At 34.2% G+C, this 10,797-nt stretch overlaps 2 protein-coding genes across 2 annotated transcripts; both read right to left on the bottom strand.

The window, feature by feature from the left end:
• Positions 1-4,323: 4,323 nt before the first annotated feature.
• Positions 4,324-5,401, bottom strand: LOC121770292. The gene is made up of 2 exons (XM_042167045.1): positions 5,347-5,401; positions 4,324-5,258 (listed from the first exon to the last, which is right to left on the bottom strand). The coding sequence occupies exons 1-2, from the start codon at positions 5,399-5,401 to the stop codon at positions 4,324-4,326; spliced, it is 990 nt and encodes a 329-aa protein (XP_042022979.1).
• A 3,389-nt stretch (positions 5,402-8,790) lies between these two features.
• LOC121771318 (myb family transcription factor PHL5-like) lies at positions 8,791-10,553 on the bottom strand. The gene is made up of 6 exons (XM_042168100.1): positions 9,958-10,553; positions 9,718-9,883; positions 9,538-9,614; positions 9,360-9,463; positions 9,185-9,254; positions 8,791-9,103 (listed from the first exon to the last, which is right to left on the bottom strand). The coding sequence occupies exons 1-6, from the start codon at positions 10,339-10,341 to the stop codon at positions 8,921-8,923; spliced, it is 984 nt and encodes a 327-aa protein (XP_042024034.1). The 5' UTR covers positions 10,342-10,553; the 3' UTR covers positions 8,791-8,920.
• Between the last annotated feature and the right edge of the window lie 244 nt (positions 10,554-10,797).

The raw sequence follows: 10,797 nt of genomic DNA on the forward strand, positions 1-10,797 counted from the left end.
TTTTGCGAATTTTCAAAAGTGAAAATAGTTAAATAATTTCAAAAGTGAAAATAGTAAAATACTCGTATTTAATAAGTGTGACGTGTGGGTGCAACCGTGTCTTTGATTATGTGAGTGGCGTGTGAATTAATTTGTGATTCTGATTTCTGCATGTGACATTAATCAAATTAGAGAAAGATTTGAAATTTGGAAAATATTCCTGATTTCACATCAATAGCAAATATTGACCACATTTGACCGTTGATTCTGAATCCGCTCTCCTAACAAAATCTTAAATCTTAGCATGTACAGTAATTTGGTAAGATAACACAAGATTAAGAGCAGGGACACAAAAAACATAGTAATTCAAAATAATGTAAATTATTTTAGTATTAAAGTAGAATCTAATAATTATTTTTGTTTTATTTGGGAGTGCCCATATTTTTCTATCAAATGGAAATATCACAGCTGACAGATATATTCCTTGCTTAGGTGGTTGAATTTTTAGAACTCTAAAGAATGATGTTTTTTAGGTTAGAATTTCGTTTTTCAATATTTACACTAATTGTGTGTGAATTTACAGAAAGACCCAATTACTTTGCTGGATTTCAAACTGGATGTCATAACAGATTACTGGGCCCATTCATAAAATTGAGTTTTCAGCCCAAACTAATTGATGGGCCAATTTTATTTATCAGTGTTGGGCCGATATGTTTTGAAATGTTGGAAGCCCTTTGCAAACTTTCCCTTCTCTTTTGGTGGTGTTGTTTTAAACGAGGTTTTCTCTTTTATTTGGATGTTGCGTTTACTAAATCCAAAACTATGTTGAAAGAAGATTTTGTACATACAAAAGTTGAAGTAATCCTATATTATCTTGATAGGCATCTAAATAGTTTGATCAAGAAAATATCGTTACGATTCAACCCAATCTACTAAAATCCACTTCACCCGTCCTAAAAAGTTTAGACTAGTTTTACTAATAACTAGTGTTATCACCCGTACCATGCACGGAACATAGAATTTTCAAATAATGATAATAAATTCTAAGGTAAGTAAACAAAGGTAAAAAGAATATAATGAAGTTCATACTTAAGAATATGTGTTAATTATATAAGTAGTCATAACAATATAAACACAAAGAGAAGATATGTGACTAAGGATCAAAGCTTATGGCATAGTTAGAATAATATATACAAACAAAGAAACTGTTCTACTAAGGATCATAGGGGAAAAATCATATAATTTGAATAAATAAATAGTTTAATTTTGATCAATAAAACATTAATGTTCATAAATAGGAACAAAAACTTAAAACAAAACAATACTCAAAACTGAAAATCGGCAATACAATATTTCTTAACTTCTTTTGCACCTTAAAGACTGAAAATTGGCATTGTAATATTTCGTAGTTTTTTTAGCACTTTAAGAATGAAATTATGCATGGCAAAATGCTCAAGAATTACTGATTGATTCGCGTTTGAATCTATTAACCAAATACGTAAAAAATAAATTTTATTTTTGTGAGTTGTTGTAACACTGCTTTCCAATAACCACATGCTAATATCTTGTACTCCCTCCGTCCCATGTATGACTCACTTTCCACTAACTTTTATTCACTCACATTTTATTATTAAACTAATATACACAAAAGTAGGTTTTACATTACAGTCTTTTTTCACCAAATTTCTTTTACATATTTTAAAACTTGTGCCAAACTCAAATAAGATACTAAAAAGGGACAGAGAGAGTAATATAAATCAGTCAAATTGCACACTTTTTTGAAAAAGTTTTCCGGCTAAAGGTATTCTTTGGAGAAGAGGTTTGAATTAGTCTTTTTAATCTATAGATAATTATTCAAACAAACCTCAAAAAGATTGGATTATATTATTATTAGATATATTTCAATATTCTAAAATGATATTTTGGTATTGTTCCAAATCTATAAGGGCATGTTCACTATGTAAGAATTGACCAATTCTTGATTCAGTTGGGGGAATTATGGTATTTACCTTCCACTAATTAATTGTTGGGGGCTTACAATTGAGGTGGGACCCGCACTATTCATGCCAATTGAGGAAGAATTGAAATCTTGTCTTTTAGGTAAGATTTGTTTGTACATTGAATAGTAGTAATAATTTATCAACTCTGGGAGACTGTCCAAATACAATACATAATAGTAATTTTTAATATTTTTATCAGTAATGTCACTATTGCAAAAACACAAAAAAATAAACGCTCAATTATAATGATACGCAATAAAGTGGAGTACATTTATACTGGTTTCATAAAATCCAAATATCCAAAATTGAAAATCATTCTAATTTGAAAAATATGTAATATCAAATGCCTATTATGACTACTCAATTTATTCATATAATTGAAAGTTAGAAGGGATATTAATCGGACATGTGTACAGTTTATAGAAAAAGAAAAAGAAAATAGAGGCATGCACGGGCTCCACCTTTGAGAAGGAAAATGATACACCAGTTTTATATGGTCTCAGCATATTAATCTTTTACTCTTCCAATATTTTTTTAATTTGTCACTAAATACTTATTTTTTTGAAAGATTTTACCGAATTCAAAGATACTGCAGATTTTTGTAATGCATTTTTCAAGATAAAAAACATTATTCAATTTATCAAAATTTCTATTTGGATGATTATTTAAATTTATAAATTAATGTCGTATGTTAGTGTCTTTTTCATCTTATTGTGAACCAATAGGATGCAATTTTATTAATATTTAAAATCTCATAATAATGTTTTTAAATATAAAATGTAGGAGTATAATTTAAGGTTTTAATTCGTGTAATTTATCAACAAATTAGAAGAAGGCGTAACAGGTAAAAATAAAGCTACAGAAAGCAATCAATAATGTTTTAAGTCTTTTTTTTATTTGTCTATTTAAATTACACATATCCAATCAATATAGATGGTTGATATATTACTTAAAAGCTTAAATTTAAATCTACAAAACTTAAAGTATTAAATCCCCCCAATATCCATCCTACAAACTAAACCCAATATACATACAAATACATACGCCTCTTCCCCTCCATCGGTCCTCCATAGTCCCCCAAATCAGAACATACAGATCTCTCCGCCTACGATCTATACTTGGCGGTTCAGCTCCTCCCCTGTCCGCCGATCTTCTCTTTCTTCGATATCTCTCTCCCATGCTTTCTTCTCTCCCCAAATCGAAGACCCTCTAACTCATCGCCCGTTCAGTTCGCCGACAATAAGAGCTGTCGTAACCTCCCTCTCGTCACTGATCCACCACCGCTACTGATGTCGGACCGTCGCGAGCTGTTCGCCGTGGTTGAACTCCCAATTCATCCATCTCCCCCTTTCTCTTGGCTCTGTTCTTATCCGGCCATGGCGTCGTCGTGACTCCTGCCTGGCCAGTTCCTTCCGCACAGCTTAGCCACCGTTCCTCCCGCCTGCACCCGCTCTGCTGGCTTCAGTGGTGGTGTACTCCGGCAGATTTCTTGGTTGATTCAAGTATTGATTTGGTTTCTGAGTTAATGCTCTTTTGTTGTTTTCTGTGTAATTCATGGAACTTGTAAATGTTAATTGTATATAGGTTTAAACTTTCGTGAAACACTATCATCTCATTAGATAGCCATATTAACTAATAGTTTATTTTTCTTTTTTCAATTAATTATTTATTTAATGAATACATTTCAACCAATGACTAATTTTTCCGCCAAAACTGTGCCACATGGACCCAAAAAACTCTCCCTTTATATATTGATAAATACGGACCACAATCCACTAATAATATTTCCGCTACTTTTTTCCCTTTCTCTTTCTTTCTTTTTTTCACATCTCTATTACTTTATCAATTACACATTAAAACTCATGTCATATACAAGTTTGTCTATTTTTTGGGGACGGAGGGAATAGTATTTACCTATTCTTCTAATTATAAATTTTGCCTTCACCAAAACAAGGAGTGTCGCATCACTTGTGCGATCGCGGCCTCCCTTTTCATGCCATCTCCGACGATGAATCCATCTTTTTCTTCAGTCTCTCCCAAACTAAAGTCCCTCCGGGATGAGGATTCACATGGCACCTCACAAACCTCTCCTCCGGGTATTTCAAGAAACTCCTCAAGCTCGACTCCGCCTTCACTGACCCTTCATCTTTCAACCATTTATGCATCAAAAGCCTGAGCTTCAACCTCTTAGTAGTATAAGTCAAGAGTATGGGATGAGTAAGCAAAACACTCACCGGATAGCCCAATTCTCGCACAAGAACATCGATCTTCCTCTCTATTACATCCTTCGACATGTTGAGAACTCTAGGATCTGATCTCAGCATTGCCAATGCATTTTCTTGACTCAATCCACTATCACTATACAATCAAACCTCTCTTGTAGCTCTTCTCCCTTCCCCATCAACATCCTAAGAATCCTCTCCATTTCACACGATTTCTCAACAAAGCCGAGTGTTTCAAGAAACCTAGCCTTCACCCTTCTCCCTCTGGCAGCCTGGCTTGGCTGCTGCAGCCGTTCAACTCTCACTCCACATATCAATTTCCTTAATACATAAGGGTCCTCCTCCACCATCTTGCAAATCCGGCTTACTCTAGAGTTCAATAGATGGACTAAGCTACCGACCTTTTTGAGCTGGCACGTTCCTAGAAGTAGCGGATACAGACTAAACATCCTAACTATATCACGAAAAGGCATGTTTATCCCAGCTAGAAACTGATAGCTCCGAAGCAAGTTTCTGGTGAAGCCCGCGACCGATACTCTCGGGAAGTGATGGAAAACTGCTTGCGCACCACTCGGTGTCGTTCCAAACTTCAACAAGAGACCAAATAAGCACAAGGTGCAACGGCCAGAGCACTCGAGCAGAAGACCAGGATGGCTCTTGATCACTTGCCCTATTTGCTCATCTCTCAACCCCAACTCACCTAATAAACACATCACCTCAAGCATACATTTCCAATCAAAATAATCACACCCCCTTACATGCTTCTCAAGCCTGCCCAAATCAAGCCCTAATTTCTCAATTTCTTCCAAGAAATCATGAAATTCTTGATTATCACCACCAATCAAGAGATGGGGGCTGCAAGAAATAATCTCAACAACAAGAGACTGTCTCAACCCCCAATTCTCAAAAGATTTGATTTTTAACTGCAAAACCCCATCATCATAACTGAAAACTTCCTTGGCCTCCATGTAAATCTTCCCAATCCTACTCTTCTCAATTCCATAGTTACACAACACATAATAATTATGCAACAGCAATTCATCATCACTCAGAGAAACTGACACACGAGGAAGAAACGATACATAATCACTAGGGCCAAGTCAATGCTTTCAAAGAAGGCCTCAAATTCATTAACGGGATGATACCTGACATATCGTGTGACCAAACGGCGAAAATCGCAGTCGTTTTCACCGCCGCCATCGATGAGCGCCGCTTTCAATAACCTATCGAGGAAATTGGGGGAATTTCTGCTCAAATTCTCGGCGTCCAAAAAGGGGAGATTCCTAGTTTCGTAGAAGTAGTCTAGAAAAGCAGCCTGAGCTTCTTCTCTCCTCGCTCGGAGATGTCTCTTTTCGTGAGAATCGACTTGGAATGTGGAAAACCGAGGAAATTGGGAAATGGGGCGCTGTCCATTTGCGTAAAAACAGGATTTTGATGATGTGGGGCTGCTTCTGCTTCCGATGCACAGACGAGAAACGAGGGTGAAGATATGAAGCTTTTCGAGCCTCTGCAGACTGATCATTGAGGAGTGAGAGAAGAGAGAGACGAGAGCATGATAGCTTTGGAGAGATTTCAGGATAAAAGGCATGCACAAACCGAACCGGCGGTCGAACCGGCTGGCGGTTCAAGCGGGTCGGTTCAGGTTCGGAGAAATGATGAACCGTAACCGCCGGCGATTCAACCGAATTAAAAAAAAGTATTTATAAAAATTGATTTTTATATTTAAAAATAATTTTTACAAATAAATGAATAGAAGAAATTCATAATAGTCCATATATATTTGATGGGCTTGCGAATTTATGAAACCATTCTTGGTTGTTTCTCTTTTATAGAGACATCCTTGAATGTTTTATGTTTCACTTTCAATGTGGGACAAAATCATTCTTGATTGTTTCTCTTTTATAGAGACATCCTTGAATGCTTTATGTTTCACTTTCGATGTGGGACAAAATATGTTGAAGTATTTTCTTTTATAACTACATGTTTAGAGCATTCATTCATCTTTTTCCAATGTGGGATACAAAACTTTATTTTATCTTCTACTTTTCTTCATGTTTTGTATAATATATATAAACAAAATTATTATTCAAATATATTCTTGATTGATAAAAATAAAGAATTATTGAGCAATATGATTTATATATAGAAAATATTTATTTGTATAATAATTATTGTTAGGTTTATACCATTTGTATAAGAATTATTCTTTTAATGTGTATAATATTATTTATCAGTTAACATATACATAAATTTATAAACATAAACAAATCATTAATGATAAATAACTAATGAATAATAGTTTATGTAATAATATTTGTTATTAATTTATAATAATAGAAGATAGAGTGTTAATATAGAGGAAGAATGATGTACGATCTATCATATACTTATAAATAATGACTTTTATCCCATGTTGAAAGAAAGAGTAACACTAAGAAAAAATCAAAAGGTTTAACTTTAAGTAGTGTTTATTAATTTTTATAAATAAAATGTATTCATTATAAGTTGTAATTTTTAGTCTTATTGAAATTTATTATCAATAAAATTGTAACTTTCACCTTATTGTTTGAAATTTGTTTAAGCACATTTTATACATAATAAAGACTAAAAAGACAAAAAAAATACTCCGTACTTAAAGTTGGATTTGATTTTTAAAATGCCAATACTTGGATGAGAGTATATTGGGTTTGATTTAATTTGGAAGAGAGTATATTGAATTATTCTCTTTTATAGTTACACATTCTTGGATGTGTTACTCTTTATTTCAATGTGAGATAAAAGTAATTATTTGTAAGTTTATAATAGATCGTCCATCATTCTTCGTCTATATTAATATTCTATCTTCTATTATTATAATTTAACAACAAATATTATTACATAAACTATTATTCATTAGTTCTTTATCATTAATGATTTGTTTATGTTTATAAATTTATGTATATGTTAACTAATAAATAATATTATACACATTGAAAGAATAATTCTTATACAAATTGTATTAACCTAACAATAATTATTATACAAATAAATATTTTCTATATACAAATCATATTTCTCAATAATTCTTTATTTTTATCAATCAAGAATATATTTAAATAATAATTTTATTTATATATATCATACAAAACATGAAGAAAAGTAGAAGACAAAAGAAAGTTTTGTATCCAACATTGGAAAAAGATGAATGAATGCTCTAAACACGTAGTTATAAAAGAATATACTTCAACATATTTTGTCCCACATCGAAAGTGAAACATAAAACATTCAAGGATGTCTCTATAAAAGAGAAACAACCAAGAATGATTTTGTCTCACATTGAAAGTGAAACATAAAACATTCAAGGATGTCTCTATAAAAGAGAATCAACCAAGAATGATTTTGTCTCACATCGAAAGTGAAACATAAAACATTCAAGGATGTCTCTATAAAAGAGAAACAACCAAGAATGATTTTGTCCCACATCGAAAGTGAAACATAAAACATTCAAGGATGTCTCTATAAAAGAGAAACAACCAAGAATGGTTTCATAAATTCGCAAGCCCATCAAATATATATGGGCTATTATGAATTTCTTGTATTCATTTATTTGTAAAAATTGTTTTTAAATATAAAAATCAATTTTTATAAATATATATTTTTTTAAATTTTGGTTGAATTTCCGGTTCTAGGTTGAACCGGCGGTTCTGGCCAAAAACGGCAGTTTTGAACCATCTCGTGAACCGGCGGTTTTTTGAACCGGAACCGTAACCGCCGGGACCATTGGCGGACCGGTTCCGGTTTATGCATATGATGAACCGTGAACCGCCGGTTCATGAACCGGAACCGGCGGTTCGGAACCGTTGTGCATGCCTAAAGGTAAGAAGGGGTAAGCACATTGCAAGAAACCAAGAAGAAGTTAGATTTTTTTTTCACAAAACTTATTTGATAAATAATATTACGAACCTTATCTAAGTTGGTTATTTTCCACCAACGAAAAAATTCTTGTTATATTAATGAATTGTAGAATAATTTTGGAGGGTGTGCTTCAAGAAAAACTAACGTCAAAGATTGAAGAACTTGAAGCTCTCGAAGTTATTGTCGAGAAATTACAAAAAAATCTATATCATGTTACTATTTGCGGATTTTTGTTGTTGATGGAAAATAACAAACTCAGGTAAAATTCTTAATATTATTTGCCAAGTTGAAAGTTCATAGTAAAAATACCACATTTTAAAAGTTTCATGATATTATTAGGGGCTAATATCACTTTAAAATATTGTGCGACACAAAAATAATGTATACTCAAGTCCACAATTTAATTTATTATAAGCACCAAACTAGAATTAGCCTAATACAAAATGCGAATTATTTTTAGACTACTTTATACTGAGAGAGATTTTGTTAAAGAGTAAATAAATAAAGGCTCAGTCATTGACCAAATTTATGGAAGAGCACAACTTATACAAATGGTATCTTTACTTGACCATAACAAGCCTCCATAATCAAGACTTTTTCTAGTAAATCATCTCAAGTCGATCATCTCCTCAAAAGATCAATTCACTACTCAAACTTGTTATTTGCAATGGATTTAACACCGGTAATTTCTTGAAGCTTTCAACTTAATGAAAGTTTCTTGAAAAGAGATTTATTCAACTATGTAACAAGTGAACTAATAAAACTAAGTCAAAAACAAAACAATTGATGTCATACCAATAAAATGCAAATGTTGTTAAGGCTAGTTTAATTTATCTCGATTGGGAAACCATTATCAATTTCAGACCCTTCTGAAACCTCTGGATCTTCTTCTACTAGTGTTGTAGATTTTCCGTTGGATTTTTCGATGAGGCTTTGCGCCTGTTGATCGAGCATCATCTTCAGCTTCTTGCCTTGCTCCTCTATGCTATGCTGCAAGTTTCTTTGAATCTGCATTTGCAACAAAATCACATCATATCGATCATTAACTCAATGCATCATGTGTGTGCTGAGAGAGAGACAGCGAGCGACCTCTAGCTGCTCGTGTAGGCGCATCTGGACGTCTAGTTGCAGCTGCAGCGCCTCTTTGATTTGCATCCCACTGTGAGCAAAGTTTTTAGAATATAATGCAGAGGCGGCCGTAGAAAAAAAATTGATTAAATGATAATTTTTTGAATTGTGAATTTGAGATTCTAACTAATCGTACGTCTCAATGTCGATCTGAGCTAAGTTGTTTGCGATGGTAGTCCTTCTGTCTGGTCTTCCTGTACCATCCGATGATTCTGGCACGTACTTCACATTCCGATATTTCTATAATTAGAAACAAAAATAAGAGAAAAGGAAAAGCTTATAATGTTAGGAAAAAGGAGAATATATAAGTGCACCTGCAGATGGCTTTTGACATGAAATATGGTGAGCCCCTCTGTATCCATCAGCTGCAGTATAGCCTTCGGCCTCGCCTCTACAGAGACGTCGTAAAATCAGCATGTGTTGCGGTTCTTGTCTTAATCAAAATCCACAATCGAGTTAAGAGTAGGTAATGATCTCGGATCAAAATGACTTACTGTCAGCACCACCAAGTCGATTCACACAATCAACGAATCGATCATGTAGATCTTGGCTCCACCTAATCCTCATCTTGCTCGATGCGACAGGGTTAGGAGTTGCAGGTTGCTGTCCGAACGGACTCATGTTGGCAAAGTGAGACGCGGCAACATTAAACTGTGAGGCCTAGAGAGGCCGGGGGCGAATAAATGGTCATCATCAAGTGGGAAAAAAATGATGTTGAATCTTGAAAAACTTACATGAACACCATGAATTGGATTGAAAGGGGGAGACTGCCTTATCGCGTTCGTGTCATTAACTCCACCTTGTAGCTTCTCTTCAATGAACAAGAGGTGTTCATTTTGGGAAGGGTCATTAGCCCTTAAAACTGTTGGCATTTGAGTTTGTGGAATGAAGCTCCTCCCAAATTGATCGTAGTTGGTTTCTTGAAGATCGTACCGTGATAAGCCCATGTGGGCCTCGGTTGCATAGAAAGCAGCAGCAGTTGAACCTATCCTGCTGATCATGGCATCAACAGGCCAAATATTGGCCTGCTGATGCTGAGTACCCAAGTTCTGAGAGAACTCAGGCACCTCAGAAGCAAAAGTAGTGGCGAATCCAGAACTTTGATTCAATCTTTCCATCTGAGCATGAAAACTGTTTGATCTTTTCAGACAAGACTGGAGAAGAGAATCTTGCAGCCCTAAACTTGGCTCGTTTTTCGTCGATTCCCTCGAAGCTACACTGCCCAGCCGATCAAGAAGAAGCAATGCTTATGTTCTTCACCAGATAGTATCTCTCAATATATATGCATGTATTTCTTTCCTATTGTGTTTTGGAATCTTTTGTTGTTTCCTCTTTTTCTTGTTTGAAATGTAGTGTTTGTTAGTTGATGTGAATGTTTCAACAGCTGAATTTTGAGGGTTTTAAAATTCATAACAATCGGATAGGATTGGAACAATAAGTTTTTGACAATAACTAAGACAAGGAAAAATGTAAAACAAACAGATATCATCTAGTTCACAAATAAATTAATACCAAAATTGTCCCTTTCTATCAAGACATGTTTGCATTCCTCATCCACACCCCACAAACAAAAA

Source organism: Salvia splendens, chromosome 16 (genome assembly GCF_004379255.2).
Source record: "Salvia splendens isolate huo1 chromosome 16, SspV2, whole genome shotgun sequence".
In the NCBI taxonomy this organism is placed as follows: domain Eukaryota; kingdom Viridiplantae; phylum Streptophyta; class Magnoliopsida; order Lamiales; family Lamiaceae; genus Salvia; species Salvia splendens.